This window comes from Tursiops truncatus, chromosome 15 (assembly GCF_011762595.2).
Source record: "Tursiops truncatus isolate mTurTru1 chromosome 15, mTurTru1.mat.Y, whole genome shotgun sequence".
NCBI lineage: Eukaryota > Metazoa > Chordata > Mammalia > Artiodactyla > Delphinidae > Tursiops > Tursiops truncatus.
Window position 1 is genome coordinate 55,417,120 of NC_047048.1, and position 19,113 is coordinate 55,436,232.

Below are 19,113 nucleotides of genomic sequence, written 5' to 3' on the forward strand. Positions count from 1 at the left end.
AGAGAAAGCCCGCACACAGGAACGAAGACCCAACACAGCTAAAAATAAATTAAAAAAGAAAAAAAAATGTAGTTAATTTCTTTAAAGTCATTAGTATAAAAACAACAAAAAAACATTGTTATAATTTGCACATGTCTATGAATTTTGAGGCAACTTTGCCCTGACCTCTGAGGTCAGCTTCAGAGCCTCAGGGGTAGTTTACAAGTGGAGAGAGTGTCTTGGAGCTGGGGTGTGACTGTAACTTGGGTGCACCCAGCTGGACACATCATGGATGCTGTCAGTTACCCCCAACAACATGGTGCTGGCTTCCTTGAGGCTTTTCTGGGCTCACCCTGCCAATTGTTTTGTGGCAGGAAGAAGATGAGTTCATCGTGGAGGGGCTGCTGAACATCTCCTGGGGGCTGCGCCGGCCCATTCGTCTACAAATGCAGGATGACAATGAACGCATTCGCCCTCCTCCATCCTCTTCCTCTTGGCACTCCGGCTGTAACTTAGGAGCTCAGGGGTGAGTGAAGAGAGATGGGACTGGGGGGTGACCAGGGGTATCTGGGGGTTCCATCTATTCTCAAGCAGGTAAATTCCACCTTCTTCCAGCAAGCCTTGATCCCAGCTCCTATTCCCACTGCCCCCTGCCTTCGACTTGGGATGAGGAGAAAGGGGTGTATGTTGGTGTTATTGGGCTTCCATGCCTGTCACCACAATCACTGAGTGAGAGTCAGAGTGATGAGGGGAGATGCTGAGTCAGAGAGGAGAAGCACTAAGGCCTGGGTGAGCAGCATGCCTTCCCCAGCGTGGAGACCCCTAGTCTCTGAGGGGTATCGTAGTGGCCAGCCAGGCCCAGTCTGCAGATTTCTGAAAGGACACCTGATGCCCCAGCATCCTCCCCACTGGGACCACTCCTTATAGAACAACCCCACCCCAGAGACATTTAGGGCTCAAAACTTCTGTGCAAAGCTCTCTGTGTCTGAGGGGAACCTGGAAGAGGAAAAAGAATGTCAGGCCCTGTCCAAGCCAGCCAAGCAAGGTCTGCTTCAGGCCACACCTGGAGTTGGGTGGTGGCGTGATGGTCTTGAGAGGTCCCCTCTCCTTGGTTCCCACTGGAAGGTCTGTGAAGACTAAGCCTGTTCCTCCCTGTAGCCAAATGAGTAGTTCAATGCATCTAGTAAGGCACACCCTCTTTACTGTCTTTCTGGGGCTTCAGTTTTTAGGACCAAGTGACTATCCCTTGTTCCATCCTAAAATTTGCTGATACTGAATGCCTTGGGGCCAGAGCGTGGGTGGAGTGCGCCAACCGTTCAGCCAAACCACAGTGATGTTTTTTCTGTTTTAAATAAGAACCAAGCCCTTTCTGTTGACCCCATTGAACATTTTGTTAAACTCCACAGCCAAATCTATTCTTTGCTAAAGTTGAGAGAAACCTACAATGTGGCCAAAGCCTGTTACTGATCTGGTTTCTTTCCAAGGGAATTTAAGGAGGAAAATCTTTGCCTGTCCCATCAGCGCCAGGGCGTCCAGTCAAGGTTCTCTGGTTTCATCTAACTTTGACGGTTTTATACTCTGCTTTGTTTTCAGCACTTTCACTGTATTTGGTTTCGAGTGGGCCAAACCCTTTCCACAGCGCCAGCCCAGGCCCTGGGGTGTTACATTCTGTTTCCTAAGTGAAATGATTTTTAAAATTCCACTTGACCATGTGGCCTTTGGCTGGCCTACTAAGGGGTCTTTCATGCTATACACTTATTTCTTTTCCATTCCGTGTGGCATCAAGCTGGTCTTGGTTGGTTCTTGAAACCTGCAAATACTTTGAGAGAGTTTTCAGGAATGGTAAATAATGTTGTCCCAGTGCCTGCTATAATAAAGTGAATGCCTGAACCACTGTGTTAAGAAGCATGCTGAGACCAGTTTCTGCTTTGGCAATAAAGAGTGCTTTGGACAAGGGAGTGGGAAGGGGCTGCTATGGGTGCCAAAAGTTCACCATTCCTGAGAGGCTCTGCTCAGTTTCATTCTGGGGCTCAGAAGCCCACTGGTTATAATACAATAGGCAGTTCTTTCAGATTTTCAATTTTAAATTGTCTTCACTTAAAATTAGCATCCCTTGGGATTTCCCTGGTGTCCAGTGATTAGGACTCTGCATTCTCATTGCAGAGGGCCCAGGTTCAATCCCTGGTCTCAGAACTAAGATCCCACAAGCCACATGATGTGACCAAAAAAAAAAAAAATTATCCTATCTCTGCTGAGTCCCAGTGTTACCAAACCACACTTGGGTCTGCTCATCTACGTGCAGTAAAGCCAATTTAGTGACACCAGGTTGTGGTGAAGGAAAGTGCTGCGTTTATTGCAGGTCCAAGCAAGGAGTCCATGCAGTTAATGCTCAAAATCCCGAACTCTCCGATGGCTTTCATCGGAGAGTTTTTAAAGGCAAGGTGAGGGGAGAGGGTCGCAGGGTGGTAGATGCTCTTCTGATTAATTGCTGGTGAGGTGATTGGGTGGTATTTCAGGAGTCAACATCATCTGGTTCCAAGGGGTTTGGGGTTTACCTGCTCGTGGTCAGAATGCAGTTAACTTCTTACACCTGGTATAAGAAGATACTTTTAATATTTGCAAAGCAACTCATGGACATGGCTCAGGATACTATCTATAGCCCTTGAGGAGGAACTAAAGGTCCTTGACTTTGTTTTTTGGCTAAACTGTTATTATCAATATTTTGTCTTGCTTGACTGTTTTCCTTAGTTTCTGCATTTTCTCACTTCTCTGATTAAATTTGTTCTTTGGAACTCAGGGAAGGCCTAGGAGGCTAAAGCTTTTTTACAAACAAGAGGAGCGGGATACAGGGGTCTGTTCCTGGGAAGCCCCCACAGGGTCCTGCTTTGTTTCACCAGGGCACCTGCATTCTTCTCAACATGGGATGGTCCTAATTGGTTGAATATTATTCTCCTTTCTGGCCAAATCCTCTGTTGATTTTCGATGTGTTTCTCTGAACTGCCACTGTACTTTTAGGCTTTGAGGAGTATTTTCCAGCTATCATAGCAATACCAGGTCTCAACTCAGATTGCCTGCTTGTGACCCTTTCTCCAGCAACCCTGAGAACACTGCCATCAGGGCCACTTCCAAAGCTGCCCTGACTCTTGTAGCAGCCAACCTATTACTTTCCATTCCTGCTAGATGGTAGAAGCAATTTCTGAGTTATTCCTCCAACAGAAGTTGGTCTGAACTAGAATCTTGTCCCTAGAAGTAAATGACCATTATTAGGGTTTTCTAAATAAGCTATAGAATTTGTACGTGCTTAGAAACTCAGCACAGGCACCACACAAGTGTTCTTTGTTGTTCTCTGTCCTGGACTTCATGTTGCTGCAAATACTGGGAACAAGCATTTTCTCCCTCCAGAACTCCCCTTCCCTGCCCAGTGCTTAGCCCAGGAACTGGACCAGCCTCATGAGACACTCAGCACAGCCTACCATGTCCTTTGTCACCTGCTGTGTGCTGGTACCCAGCCTTGCACAGGCCAAGTGCTCCCTTTGTACGAGTGGGGTGGGGTGGGACTGGGGGCGTTCTTCTGCAGGGGCTGAACCTTTTGTTTGTTTTCTGCTCACCAGCACTATCCTGAAGCCCCTCACCATGCCCAACATTCCAATCTCAGAGGTGGATGCCCTGCCTGAGAATGATCAGACATCAAGTCCCACAGGTACATGCATGGTGGGAGGATCCTCTAGTTTGGGGCCGACTGTGTGAAGACTGATGTGATGAATGTTGTACACTGTTACTTATGTTTTGAAAACAAAATTCACATGGTTCAATATTCAAAACTTATTTAAAAAAAGAATTGAAAGTTTCCCATCTCATCCACCCACTGACTTTCCCTCCCTAGAAGCAAACTGAAGGCATTCTTCCCAAGATACTCTTTGCAAGCACAAGGAAATACACACCAACAAAGCTTAATGGTTGGATGTCATTTCTTTTCTTCCCATTTTAATGTAAGTGGCTGCATTTTGCACATCCCTTTTCTATTAGTTTGTCTTGAGGATTGTTCCATACAAACCCATGGAGAACTTCTGCATTCTTTACAGCTCTGCTGTATTACATTGTATGAAAAAAATGATAATTTAATTGCTCCCTATTGATAAACATTTAAGTCATCTTTAGTCTCTTAGACAAACAAAAGTGTAGAGTGTCCTTATACATGTCTCATTTCACACATTTGTCAGTGTCTGTAGGATTCTTTGAAATCGAATTTCTGGATCTGAGGCTATGTGCATTTGCAATTTTGTTAGATATTGTCAGGTCGACATTATCTTGCAAGTCCTTATATCGTGCTTATCCTGTGCAGACATTGTTCTAAGCACTTTAAATGAATTAACTTATTTAAACCCTCACAACAATCTCATGAGGTGGGTGCTATTGTTATCCTCATTGTATGGATGAGGAAACTGAGGCACAGAGAGTTAGTGATATATGGTGTTGGGAAGGAAGACAGTTTTCTCTACCTTCTAGGTTCTTCTGGCTGGTCTAAGAATTAAATTGACATGAGACAGATTAACAGGAGAAAATCAAACAAAAGTTTAATAACATGTAAACTTGGGAGAGTTACTCAGAAAAACTGAGTAACTCACCAAAATGGCTGATGCCCTCACCTATTTTTGTGTCTGTGTTTGAAATTTATTTTATTTTTTTACATCTTTATTGGAGTATAATTGCTTTACAATGGTGTGTTAGTTTCTGCTTTATAACAAAGTGAATCAGTTATACATATACATATGTTGCCATATCTCCTCCCTCTTGCATCTCCCTCCCTCCCACCCTCCCTATCCCACCCATCCAGGTGGTCACAAAGCACCGAGCTGATCTCCCTGTGCTATGCGGCTGCTTCCCACTAGCTATCTATTTTACGTTTGGTAGTGTATATATGTCTATGCCACTCTCTCACTTTGTCACAGCTTACTCTTCCCCCTCCCCATATCCTCAAGTCCATTCTCTAGTAGGTCTGTGTCTTTATTCCCGTCTTACCCCTAGGTTCTTCATGACATTTTTTTTTTCTTAAATTCCATGTATATGTGTTAGCATACAGTATTTGTCTTTCTCCTTCTGACTTACTTCACTCTGTATGACAGACTCTAGGTCCATCCACCTCACTACAAATAACTCAGTTTCGTTTCTTTTTATGGCTGAGTAATATTCCATTGTATATATGTGCCACATCTTCTTTACCCATTCATCCGATGATGGACACTTAGGTTGTTTCCATCTCCTGGCTATTGTAAATAGAGCTGCAGTGAACATTTTGGTACATGACTCTTTTTGAATTATGGTTTTCTCAGGGTATATGCCCAGTAGTGGGATTGCTGGGTCACATGGTAGTTCTATTTGTAGTTTTTTAAGGAACCTCCATACTGTTCTCCATAGTGGCTGAACCAATTCACATTCCCACCAGCAGTGCAAGAGTGTTCCCTTTTCTCCACACCCTCTCCAGCAGTTATTGTTTCTAGATTTTTTGATGATTGCCATTCTGACTGGTGTGAGATGATATCTCATTGTAGTTTTGATTTGCATTTCTCTAATGATTAATGACGTTGAGCATTCTTTCATGTGTTTATTGGCAGTCTGTATATCTTCTTTGGAGAAATGTCTATTTAGGTCTTCTGCCCATTTTTGGATTGGGTTGTTTGTTTTTTTGTTACTGAGCTGCATGAGCTGCTTGTAAATTTTGGAGATGAATCCTTTGTCAGTTGCTTCATTTGCAAATATTTTCTCCCATTCTGAGGGTTGTCTTTTGGTCTTGTTTATGGTTTCCTTGGCTGTGCAAAAGCCTTGAAGTTTCATTAGGTCCCATTTGTTTATTTTTGTTTTTACTTCCATTTCTCTGGGAGGTGGGTCAAAAAGGATCTTGCTGTGATTTATGTCATAGAGTGTTCTGCCTATGTTTTCCTCTAAGAGTTTGATAGTATCTAGCCTTACATTTAGGTCTTTAATCCATTTTGAGCTTATTTTTGTGTATGGTGTTAGGGAGTGTTCTAATCTCATACTTTTACATGTACCTGTCCAGTTTTCCCAGCACCACTTATTGAAGAGGCTGCCCTTTCTCAACTGCATATTACTCCCTCCTTTATCAAAGACAAGGTGACCATATGTGCGTGGGTTTATCTCTGGGCTTTCTATCCTGTTCCATTGATCTATATTTCTATTTTTGTGCCAGTACTATACTGTCTTGATTACTGTAGCTTTGTAGTATAGTCTGAAGTCAGGGAGCCTGATTCCTCCAGCTCCATTTTTCGTTCTCAAGATTGCTTTGACTATTCGGGGTCTTTTGTGTTTCCATAAAGATTGTGAAATTTTTTGTTCTGGGTCTGTGAAACATTCCAGTGGTAGTTTGATAGGGATTGCATTGAATCTGTAGATTGCTTTGAGTAGTAGAGTCATTTTCACAGTGTTGATTCTTCCAATCCATGAAAATGGTATATCTCTCCATCTATTTGTATCATCTTTAATTTCTTTCATCAGTGTCTTATAATTTTCTGCATACAGGTCTTTTGTCTCCTTAGGTAGGTTTATTTCCAGATATTTTATTCTTTTTGTTGCAATGGTAAATGAGAGTGCTTTCTTGATTTCACTTTCAGATTTTTCATCATTAGCGTATAGGAACGCAAGAGATTTCTGTGCATTAATTTTGTATCCTGCTACTTTACCAAATTCATTGATTAGCTCTAGGAGTTTTCTGGTAGCATCTTTAGGATTCTCTATGTACAGTATCATGTCATCTACAAAACAGTGACAGCTTTACTTCTCTTTTCCGATTTGGATTCTTTTATTTCTTTTTCTTCTCTGATTGCTGTGGCTAAAACTTCCAAAACTATGTTGAATAAGAGTGGTGAGAGTGGGCAACCTTGTCTTATTCCTGATCTTAGTGGAAATGCTTTCAGTTTTTCACCATTGAGGATGATATTGGCTCTGGGTTTGTCATATATGGCCTTTATGATGTTGAGGAAAGTTCCCTCTATGCCTACTTTCTGCAGGGTTTTTATCATAAATGGGTGTTGAATTTTGTCGAAAGCTTTCTCTGCATCTATTGAGATGATCATATGGTTTTTCTCCTTCAACTTGTTAATATGGTGTATCACATTGATTGCTTTGCCTATATTGAAGAATCCTTGCATTCCTGGAATAAACCCCACTTGATCATGGTGTATGATCCTTTTAATGTGCTGTTGGATTCTGTTTGCTACTATTTTGTTGAGGATTTTTGCATCTATGTTCATCAGTGATATTGGCCTATAGTTTTCTTTGTGACATATTTGTCTGGTTTTGGTATCAGGGTGATGGTGGCCTTGTAGAATGAGTTTGGGAGTGTTCCTCTCTCTGCTATATTTTGGAAGAGTTTGAGAGGGATAGGTGTTAGCTCTTCTCTAAATGTTTGATAGAATTTGCCTGTGAAGCCATCTGGTCCTGAGCTTTTGTTTGTTGGAAGATTTTTAATCACAGTTTCAATTTCAGTGCTTGTGATTGGTCTGTTCATATTTTCTATTTCTTCCTGATTCAGTCTAGGCAGGTTGTGCATTTCTAAGAATTTGTCCATTTCTTCCAGGTTGTCCATTTTATTGGCAGAGTTGCTTGTAGTAATCTCTCATGATCTTTTGTATTTCTGCAGTGTCATTTGTTACTTCTTTTTCATTTCTAATTCTATTGATATGAGTCTTCTCCCGTTTTTTTTTGATGAGTCTGGCTAATGGTTTATCAATTTTGTTTATCTTCTCAAAGAACCAGCTTTTAGTTTTATTGATCTTTGCTATAGTTTCCTTCATTTCTTTTCCATTTATTTCTGATCTGATCTTTATGATTTCTTTCCTTCTGCTAACTTTGGCGTTTTTTTGTTCTTCTTTCTCTAATTGCTTTAGGTGCAAGGTTAGGTTGTTCATTCGAGATGTTTCCTGTTTCTTAAGGTAGGATTGTATTGCTGTAAACTTCCCTCTTAAACTGCTTTTGCTGCATCCCATAGGTTTTGGGTCATCGTGTGTCCATTGTCATTTGTTTCTAGGTATTTTTTTATTTTCTCTTTGATTTCTTCAGTGACCACTTCGTTATTAAGTAGTGTATTGTTTAGCCTCCATAGTTTGTATTTTTTACAGATCTTTTCCTGTATTTGATATCTACTCTCATAGCGTTGTGGTCGGAAAAGATACTTGATACAATTTCAATTTTCTTAAATTTACCAAGGCTTGATTTATGACCCAAGATATGATCTATCCTGGAGAATATTCCATGAGCACTTGAGAAAATAGTGTATTCTGTTGTTTTTGGATGGAATGTCCTATAAATATCAATTAAATCCGTCTATTTAATGTATCATTTAAAGCTTGTGTTTCCTTATTTGTTTTCATTTTGGATGATCTGTCCATTGGTGAAAGTGGGGTGTTAAAGTCCCCTACTATGAATGTGTTACTGTCGATTCCCCCTTTTATGGCTGTTAGTATTTGCCTTATGTATTGAGGTGCTCCTTTGTTGGGTGCATAAATATTTACAATCGTTATTTTTCCTTCTTGGATCGATCCCTTGATCATTATGTAGTGTCCTTCTTTGTCTCTTCTAATAATCTTTATTTTAAAGTCTATTTTGTCTGATATGAGAATTGCTACTCCAGCTTTCTTTTGGTTTCCATTTCCATGGAATATCTTTTTCCATCCCCTCACTTTCAGTCTGTATGTGTCTCTAGGTCTGAATTGGGTCTCTTGTAGACAGCATATATATGAGTCTTGTTTTTGTATCCATTCAGCCAATCTGTGTCTTTTGGTGGGAGCATTTAATTCATTTATATTTAAGGTAATTATCGATATGTATGTTCCTATTCCCATTTTGTAAATTGTTTTGGGTTATTGTAGGTCTTTTCCTTCTCTTGTGTTTCTTGCCTAGAGAAGTTCCTGTAGCACTTGTTGTAAAGCTGGTTTGGTGGTGCTGAACTCTCTCAGCTTTTGCTTGTCTGTAAAGGTTTTAATTTCTCCATCAAATCTGAATGAGATCCTTGCTGGGTAGAGTAATCTTGGTTGTAGCTTTTTCTCCTTCATCACTTTAAATATGTCCTGCCAGTCCCTTCTGGCTTGCAGACTTGCTGCTGAAAGATCAGCTGTTAACCTTATGGGGATTCCCTTGTGTGTTATTTGTTGTTTTTCCCTTGCTGCTTTTAATATGTTTTCTTTGTTTTAATTTTTTTTTTTTTTTTTTTTTTTTTTTGTGCTATGCGGGCCTCTCACTGCTGCAGCCTCTCCCACCGGGGAGCACAGGCTCCGGACGCACAGGCCCAGCGGCCATGGCCCACAGGCCCGGCCGCTCTGCGGCATTTGGGATCCTCCCGGACCAGGGCACGAACCCGTGTCCCCTGCATCGGCAGGCAGACCCTCAACCACTGCCCCCACCAGGGAAGCCCTGTATTTAATTTTTGACAGTTTGATTAATATGTGTCTTGGCATGTTTCTCCTTGTATTTACCCTGTATGGGACTCTCTATGCTTCCTGGACTTGATTAACTATTTCCTTTTCCATATTAGGGAAGTTTTCAACTATAATCTCTTCAAATATTTTCTCAGTTCCTTTCTTTTTCTCTTCTTCTTCTGGAACCCCTATAACTTGAATGTTGGTGCATTTAATGTTGTCCCAGAGGTCTCTGAGACTGTCCTCAGTTCTTTTCATTCTTTTTTCTTTAGTCTGCTCTGCAGTAGTTATTTCCACTATTTTATCTTCCAGGTTACTTATCCGTTCTTCTGCCTCGGTTATTCTGCTATTGATCCCATCTAGAGTATTTTTAATTTCATTTATTGTGTTGTTCATCGTTGCTTGTTTCATCTTTAGTTCTTCTAGGTCCTTGTTAAATGTTTCTTGCATTTTCTCTATTCTATTTCCAAGATTTTGGATCATCTTTACTATCATTACTCTGAATTCTTTTTCAGGTAGACTGCCTATTTCCTCTTCATTTGTTAGGTCTGGTGGGTTTTTATCTTGCTCCTTCATCTGTTGTTTGTTTTTCTGTCTTCTCATTTTGGTTATCTTACTGTGTTTGGGGTCTCCTTTTTGCAGACTGCAGGTTTGTAGTTCCCGTTGTTTTTGGTGTCTGTCCCCAGTGGGTAAGGTTGGTTCAGTGGGTTGTGTAGGCTTCCTGGTGGAGGGGACTAGTGCCTGTGTTCTGGTGGATGAGGCTGGATCTTGTCTTTCTGGTGGGCAGGTCCACGTCCGGTGGTGTATTTTGGGGTGTCTGTGGACTTATTATGATTTTAGGCAACCTTTGTGCTAATGGGTGGGGTTGTGTTTCTGTCTTGCTAGTTGTTTGGCATAGGGTGTCCAGCACTGTAGCTTGCTGGTCGTTGAGTGAAGCTGGGTGCTGGTGTTGAGATGGAGATCTCTGGGAGATTTTCGCCATTTGATATTATGTGGAGCTGGGAGGTCTCTTGTGGACCAGTGTCCTGAAGTTGGCTCTCCCACTCAGAGGCCCAGCACTGACTCCTGGCTGCAGCACCAAGAGACTTTCATCCACACGGCTCTGAATAAAAGGGAGAAAAAGTAGAAAGAAAGAAGGAAGGAAGGAAGGAAGGAAGAAAAGCAAGAAAGAGGATAAAATAAAATAAAGTAAGATAAAACAAAATAAAGTTATTAAAATAAATAATTATTAAGAAAAAATGTTTTTAAAGAAAAAACAAACAAACAAAAAGGACGGATAGAACCCTAGGACAAATGGTGACAGCAAAGCTATACAGACAAAATCTCACACGGAAGCATACACATACACACTCACAAAAAGAGGAAAAGGAGAAAAAATAATAAATCTTGCTCTCAATGTCCACCTCCTCAATTTGGGATGATTCGTTGTCTATTCAGGTATTCCACAGATGCAGGGTACATCAAGTTGACTGTGGAGCTTTAATCTGATGCTTCTGAGGTTGCTGGGAGAGATTTCCCTTTCTCTTCTTTCTTCGCACAGCTCCTGGGGCTCAGCTTTGGATTTGGCCCCGCCTCTGCATGTAGGCCCCTGAGGGCGTCTGTTCTTCGCTCAGACAGGATGGGGTTAAAGGAGCAGCTGCTTCGGGGGCTCTGTCTCACTCAGGCCGGGGGAGGGAGGGGTGCGGATGCGGGGCGAGCCTGCGGCGGCAGAGGCTGCCGGGACGTTGCACCAGCCTGAGGTGCGCAGTGCGTTCTCCCGGGGAAGTTGTCCCTGGATCCTGGGACCCAGGCAGTGGCGGGCTGCACAGGCTTCCCGGAAGGGAGGTGTGGAGAGTGACCTGTGCTCGCACACAGGCTTCTTGGTGGCGGCAGCAGCAGCCTTAGCGTCTCATGCCCGTTTCTGGGGTCCGCGCTGTTAGCCGCGGCTCGCGCCTGTCTCTGGAGCTCCTTTAAGCAGCGCTCTTAATCCCCTCTCCTCACGCACCAGGAAAACAAAGAGGTAAGAAAAAGTCTCTTGCCTCTTCGGCAGGTCCAGACTTTCCCCCAGACTCCCTCCCGGCTATCCATGGTGCACTAACCCCCTGCAGGCTGTGTTCACACCTCCAACCCCAGTCCTCTCCCTGCGCTCCTCCGAAGTCCGAGCCTCAGCTCCCAGCCCCGCCCGCCCCGCGGGGTGAGCAGACAAGCCTCTTGGGCTGGTGAGTGCCGGTCGGCACCGATCCTCTGTACGGGAATCTCTCCGCTTTGCCCTCCGCAACCCTGTTGCTGTGCTCTCCTCCGTGGCTCCGAAGCTTTCCCCCTCCGCCACCCGCAGTCTCCGCCCGCGAAGGGGCTTCCTAGCGTGTGTGGTAACCTTTCCTCCTTCACAGCTCCCTCCAGCTGGTGCCGGACCCGTCCCTATTCTTTTGTCTCTGTTTATTCTTTTTTCTTTTGCCCTACCCAGGTACGTGGGGAATTTCTTGCCTTTTGAGAGGTCTGAGGTCTTCTGCCAGCGTTCAGGTGTTCTGTAGGAGTTTTTCCACGTGTAGATGTATTTCTGGTGTATCTGTGGGGAGGAAGGTGATCTCCGCGTCTTACTCTTCCGCCATCTTCCCGATTGATGATGCCCTCACCTTAACTGCCATCTTCAGCTAAAGACAAAAGAGGATGTTGGGGGTAGTGATTTGGGACTTCAGGGGAGGAAGGCAATTCACATGGAGATGGAAAACAAACGTTTGGTAAACAAATGTTTGCTGGGCCTGCAAAGACAGTGTGACACAGGGTGGACTCTGATCTCTAAGAGTTTCCCTCGCCACATTTAGCCCATATTCTTTGCAGATGTCTCTGGTGATAACTCTAGTCCAGTAATAAGCCCGCTATCTAAATTCTTTAGGCAGTTAGGGGAAAAGGCAGAGTTTCTTCCTGAGTTTTTTGACTGAAAAATTGTTCACAACCTAAAAGTTTAGAGTTATGTTTTATTCAGCGAATATTCTTAGGACTCCAAGCCTGGAAGGTAGGATCTCAAGTAACCTTGAGAGAACTGCTCTGAGGAGGCAAAGGGGGAGCTAGGATACATAGGAGTTTTGCAACAAAGGGCAGGTAGTTTGAATGTCAAAAGATTATTGTTAATTAAAGAAAACCAGTATCCCAAGTTAAGGAATTTAGCTCTTTTCTGTGTATGGGAAGATGCAAGAGTCTGGGCTCATTGAAATCATTACTTTGATAGGAACCTCAGCTATCTGGGGCCAGTATCCTGTGTTTTCACCTCCTGAGTTTCCTCAGGGGTCACTGTGGGGAGTGGCTGCAGTGTAATGGCTGCTAGATGGCAGGTGTTCTTTTCCGTCCTGAGTCCCCTTAGAGCTAACCAGCTCACCATCGCCTGTGGCTGCAATCTCTGATGACCGTGATATCCTTTGTTTACTGATATAGCAGGCTATGTTTCAGTTATCAGTCTTTTGGGGCTTGATTGTTTTCAGCATACCAGAGACATTCGGGGGTAGCAAGTTTTGCTCGCCTACAATGACAGTGGTGGAGCTGGGGTTTGAACCTAGGAGTCTGTGCTCTGAACTTTGTCACTGTACTGCTTCTTGGTAAATTATGCATCATGTTTTTCCCCCAGCAGGAAATACTGTTTTTATACAATATATTTTTGAGGAAGCTCTAGGTGCTGTAGCATAGGTCCGGAAGAGGGTACTCTGTGCACACTGCCACATCCCAGGTCCAAGCAGACAGAACTCATCTTCCCCTTCCTTCCCAGACTCCAGGGCCCTGAAGTCCCTGCAGGAAGACACCCCACAACTGATGCGCACACGCAGTGATGTTGGGGTACGTCGTCGTGGCAATGTGAGGACACCCAGCGACCAGCGGCGAATCAGACGCCACCGCTTCTCCATCAACGGCCATTTCTACAACCACAAGGTAGAGGCGATAGGGTGGCAGGGGGCAAGCGCCAGCTCCAGTGGGGGCAAAACCCCTTCCTGGGCAGCTGCCACCTCAGGGCTGCAGACTCCTGGGAAGCCACTCAGTCTTTGGGTCGTGAGTGGGCTGCAGGCTCTGCTGGCTCTGAGAGCGATAAGGGCCTCCTGATCAGGAGCCCTCCTAAATGATGGTGTTGTAGGAAAAAATGGGGTGCAAGAGGATGGTCATGTCCTAGGTCTCAGGTGAGTCCGGTGGCCCCAAGGCAATGGGTCGTTCGGGAATATGAGAGCAGCCCTGGGCTGTGGGGGTGATTAGTTTTTATGGGCTGGGTAATTTCATAGGCTAGTAAGTGGGAGGAGTATTCTGTCTTGGAGAAGGGGTGGGGATTTCCATGAATTGGGCCACCACCCACTTTTTGGCCTTCTATAGTCGACCTCGGAACTGTCATGGCACCAGTGGGTGTGTCATTTAGATGCTAATGTATTACAATGAGTGTATAATGAGGTGAAGGTCTACTGGAAGTCAAATCTTCTGCCATCTTGGGCCTAGTAGGTTCTAACCAGTTTTTGTGGTATCCTGTTCTTAATGGCTGTGTCATTCTTTTAATGGTTGTGCCCTGCCCCCTTTCTTCCTGGCTCAGTGGGTGAGATGCGAGATGACCCCACAAACAGCCCTCATCAGAAACCCCCCCATCCACGTGTTACTCTCTTTCTGCACCATGTGCCTCCAGCTGCTATGTGGCCTGACTTCTCTGTGAGTTAAGGGCTGCCCTGAAACAGAGCTGCAGAACTCAGATCACCCACCCCACCCCAAGCTAGTTGACTCTTCTTCCTTCCTGCTGCTTGGTTTGAATCTGGCCCCAGAAACAAGTGCATCATGGAAGAGTGGTCACAGACCTCCTCATGTTGAAGTCGTAGTAGAAGGGCCTTTGTGCATGTTTTATTTGGAGGGAGTGCCTCCCTTATCTGGTCCTCTTTCCCTCCTCAGTGCTGCCGTTTGGCAAGCTCAGATCCCTCAAGCCTCCTGCAGTGGGGTGGGCGCGAGCTCCTGAGCTAGGCAAAGCCCAGGGCTCTTTATTGACATCAAAGCCCAGTGCTTCTATGTTGTAAGGGACAGAGGACTCTCAGGGAGCACAGGTTGAGTGCCATTGTCCCTATCCCTTTACCCCAGGTAACAGGGCCAGGACACCTGGGTTTTAGTGCCCCATCCTTGTCTGTACACCCACTCTGAGCTGGACCCCTCTATTGACAGACGTCGGTGTTCACGCCGGCCTATGGCTCCATCACCAATGTCCGCATCAACAGCACCATGACCACTCCACAGGTCCTGAAGTTGCTGCTCAACAAATTTAAGGCAAGTTCCCTCTGCTGGCTGGCCTCAGACAGTGGCATGTGTGCCTTGGGGCCCCCAGAAGTGTAGAGGTGGGGGCTATGGAGAGTGTGTGGTAAGGGGGGCACAGGGCAGAGAGGGTTTAGGTTCTTTAGACCCCACGACATCAGCATCACCTGGGAGCTTGTTAGAAAAGTAGGTTCTCAGGCCTCCATCTGCCCCAGATCAGACCCACTGAAGTGGAAACTCGGAGATGAGACCAGGGAACCTGTTCCACAAGGCTTACTGGGATTCTGGTGCCACTGAAGCCCTCAGGTGCTTTATGGGCATCCAGAGAAGGACCCTGGACCTGATGACTGGTTCAGGGCTCCGTGCACATATCGACTTCTGTGCATTTGGGGAACCTACTTTGATGAGCCTTCAATAGATGTGAAAATTATAGTGCATGAGTGTTTTTGAAGTCCTGTTGCTCTGTATGTTTTCCACAATACCCTTCTAAGTCTTTTGGAAACCAGGTATTCTTATTTCTAACAGAAGCCAGTGTGTCCTAGTGGTTTAAAGCATAGGCTCTGGGTTTGAATCTCTATCTATCACCTGCTGGTTGGAGGAGTTGGACAAGTGACTTAAGCTCCCTGTGCTTCTGCCTCACCATCTGTAAAATAAGGTTAACAGGACCCCATTACTGGTGTCAACTGAAAAAAAATTGCACAACCTAAAAGTTGAGAGTTATGTTTTATTCAGCGAATATTCTTAGGACTTCAAACCCAGAAGGCAGCATCTCAAGTAACCCTGAGAGGACTGCTCCAAGGAGGTGAAGGGGAAGCTAGGATACATAGGAGTTTTGTCACAAAGGGCAGGTAGTCTGAATGTCAAAAGATTATTGTTAATTAAAGAAAATCAGGTATCTCAAGTTAAGGAATTTAGCGTTTTCCTACATATGGAAAGATGCAAGAGTCTGGGCTCACTGAAATCATTCCTTTGATACACACCTTAGCTACTGGGGGCCAGTATCCTGTTTTCTCACCCTGAGTTTCCTCAGGGCTCACCGTTGGGAGTGGCTGCAGTCTGATGGCTGCAAGATGGCAGGTATTCTTTGTTTCTTTCCTGAGTCGTCTCAGGGCTCACCAGCTCACCATCGGAGGTGGCTGCAATTGCTGATGACTGTGACATCCTTTGCTTACTGATATGGCAAGCAATATTTTATTTCTCACTGGGTTGTCATGTTAGATGAGTTAAAACATGTAGAGTTTGTTAGAACTGTGCCTGGCATGGTGCAATAAATGTTAGCTCTTATTACCTATTATTATTGATAATGTTACCACCCCATTTCCTCACCACATTTAAATGCTGTAGATAAATAGCCCTCCCCTCAAAAGAGCCTATCATTTATTTAGCTTTGCAGTGTTCAAGAAGAAGAAATGGCCACAGTTAGGATATGTAAATATATGCTTTCAGCAAGTATCTTTTGCTCCTTCCTGATTCAGATCGAGAACTCAGCGGAAGAGTTTGCTTTGTATGTGGTCCATACCAGTGGTGGTAAGTATAAAGAACACAGTATACTTAAAACTTTTAATTAACTCAAAATAGCAAGTTAAAAAAAAAATCTCTGCCTCATTTGCTTGTTGCTTGGGTTTTGGAAACTTCCAAATGTTGTTTGCCTCCAAGGCTGGTGAGCTTGCTGGATGAGTCCACCGGGGAATGCCATATACGGTCAGTAAACTAACCCTGAAACATAACTGCCTATTAAAAAAAGAACTGGATTTTCTCAAAGCACAGAGAAAACCAGATTCTCTAATGCAGCATCTTCCAAAGGGCTTGAGGCATGGAAGTATTGTTGAGGGGTAGGGGAGCGGTAACAGTTGCTTTGAACTGTTGAATTGTTCGTTTACAAATCAGTCTCCTGACTTGTATGGCTACATCTCCTGAGGTGCCTGGTCCATTTGGGCCCTTGAGTTGACAACCACTTAAGGTGAGAAAGACCTCAGGCAACTCAGGGCTGCTCCTGGCTGTGTGTGGTTCCAGAGAAACAGAAGCTGAAGAACACTGATTACCCCCTGATTGCCCGGATCCTCCAGGGCCCATGTGAGCAAGTCTCCAAAGTGTTCCTTATGGAGAAGGACCAGGTGGAGGAAGTCACCTATGATGTGAGTCCCTTTTCAGTCAGATGTCTGTCCCCGGAGGGTGGGGGATTTGGTTGGATAAACTACAACTGGGGTATAGCTTGGCTTTTTGACCAATGATCAGGCCCTGTTTTGTTGCTATTTCTCAACACCAGGTTTTCTTGAAACAATAATGAATGCAGAAGCTAGGTTGAGGGTGTGCCCTGTGGGGGTTAACTGGAAGAAAGCTCAGGCACAAAATGATTTCCATAGAAGGAATAAATTTCTTGAGGCTTTCTGGGGTACTTAAGAGGGCTGAAAAGTTTCTGCAAACCTTTTCCAAGCAACTTCAAAGAGTTAGCAGTGATTTTATAGCTTTTGCTATAGCAACAAACTTCCCCAAGTCTTAGTCACTTACAACAGTAAACATTTACTTTCTTGCTCCAGATTCTGTAGGCTGGTAGCAGCGGTTCTGCTTTAGATTATGGGTTCAGTTCAGGTAGACATTGCATGTCTTATTCAGAGACCGAGGGTAAGAGGCAGTGGCTACCTAGGTATGCTTCTCATGGCAGATGGCTGGAATGCAAGAAACCATGTAAGCTCCTTTGAAGCCCCCACCTGGATTTTATGTATATCACATCCACACACCCATTCCATTGGCCAGAGCAAGTCACATAGCTGAGCCCACCATTAACAGCGTGAAGAAACATACTTCTCCCACAGAGAAGAGTTGGTAGAACAGGGTGAGGGTTCTGGTGAGGGAGGAAGAGTGGCTGCTTAACTTCAGCTCACCTGGGAGCCACCCCCAGGCTTATAGCCTCTCAGGAGGCAGTTCACATTTGGATGCCTGTTTGAGCCTTGAGGCACAAATCATCATTCTGAGCCGTGGTTCCTTAATTTCTCTTAGGGGAGAGCAGAGAGGTTTATTGAATATTATGTGTTCTAGTCTTCTCCGCATGCCTGACAAGAGAAAGTGCTTTTCTATGTTTGACATCACCTCTCATGGATTGGATACATGAGATGAAAAATGAGAAGTTATGAGATGAAGTTATCATGTAAATGAAGTGATCTTCATCATAGACTCTATACCAGCCTTGAGAAGAATGAGGCTTGGCTCCTGCCTTTAAAGAAATCCCGGATTAGTGCAGAAATAGATTTCCCAAGGCTTTGTGCCTTATATGAGAGAGATGCCAAAAAAAATTAGAATAGTGCTGGGAGGGGTCTTGCACCCCAGACTTACTTTTTTCTCCCCAGGTGGCTCAGTATATAAAGTTTGAGATGCCTGTCCTTAAAAGCTTCATTCAGAAGCTCCAAGAGGAAGAAGATCGGGAAGTAAAGAAGCTGATGCGCAAGTAAGCATAGCCCCTGGGGTGGCTGGTTGGGTTTCTCCTGAGGCCTCAGTGAGAAGAGTCTCTGTTCAGGAACCTTGCAGGGGCTGTGAGGAGCTGCCGTCTGGGCCTGGGACTGTGTTCAGGGGGCTTCCCATTGACAATGCCAGATCTCAGATCTCAGGTGGGGACTTGAAACATCGGTGTGTTGGTCGTTCTGCTTCTCGTTCAACTTCTCATTTTGATGTGGGACATAAAATTGTTCCAAGGATTTCAGGAAGGTTGTCTCGGCAGTGGAAATTTAAGCAGAGTAACCCTAAAATCCCTTCCTCACATCCTTTCTCCCTTTTTAACATTTCTCTTCTGGAAATTGCATTTGGGTTGAAAAGTCCAGTACTAAAACTTCGTTCTGGGGAGGATTTTGTTATTTTTTGGTCATGTTTAGTCATAAAGTAGAGCTGCGTTTCATAGATATGGCAGAAAAATTGATTTTTTTGCCTCTAAAGTCAATGCTACATTTTCTGTGTTGATGATAATAATATGATAGCAGTTAACATTTATTGAACACTTACTATGTGCCAAACTTTAAAAATAGTTTTGCTGTGCAGTGCAAAGCCACGTTAGCCCTGCATTAACAGTGCCCACTCCAGTATCTGAATTACCATAATTCAGGGAAGGGATGAAAAAACCATACTCACCACTAAGCCATGGACCTCCATGCCTGGTAGTTGCTATAGTGTCTTTGGCAAAATGCAGATACTGATATTAGATTGAACCTTATGAAGTTGTCATTTTTGTAGGCTCCCCCAAAGTGGTAAAAGTAATGGCAATTTCATATGGTCCAGCCTAGGTGAGGATTATATGATACTCTATGCATAGTGCCTTGAGCAGAGTAAACACTCAGCAAAGGGAATCCCTATTGCTGTTCTTGTTATTTCACCTTCTCATTCTTCTTCCCCAGACTTTTTAATCATAGTAAAATAATTAGCTTGGTGTGAGCCTCTTCAGTCCCTTTCATCCTGTTGTGGAAATGAACACAAGTAACGAAGTGGT

At 44.2% G+C, this 19,113-nt stretch overlaps 1 protein-coding gene across 6 annotated transcripts in view; it reads left to right on the plus strand.

Annotated features, from left to right (window-relative positions):
- The window catches only part of RASSF2 (Ras association domain family member 2), a 49,039-nt gene that overhangs the window by 25,835 nt on the left and 4,091 nt on the right, over window positions 1-19,113 (plus strand). For all 6 annotated transcript variants that reach the window (XM_033839855.2, XM_019941477.3, XM_073792703.1 and 3 more), the window contains 7 exons: window positions 354-505; window positions 3,591-3,679; window positions 13,144-13,304; window positions 14,556-14,657; window positions 16,118-16,169; window positions 16,656-16,777; window positions 17,987-18,084. In XM_033839855.2, the coding sequence (XP_033695746.1) occupies window positions 354-505; window positions 3,591-3,679; window positions 13,144-13,304; window positions 14,556-14,657; window positions 16,118-16,169; window positions 16,656-16,777; window positions 17,987-18,084 (776 nt within the window). The remainder of the gene's footprint in view (window positions 1-353; window positions 506-3,590; window positions 3,680-13,143; window positions 13,305-14,555; window positions 14,658-16,117; window positions 16,170-16,655; window positions 16,778-17,986; window positions 18,085-19,113) is intronic.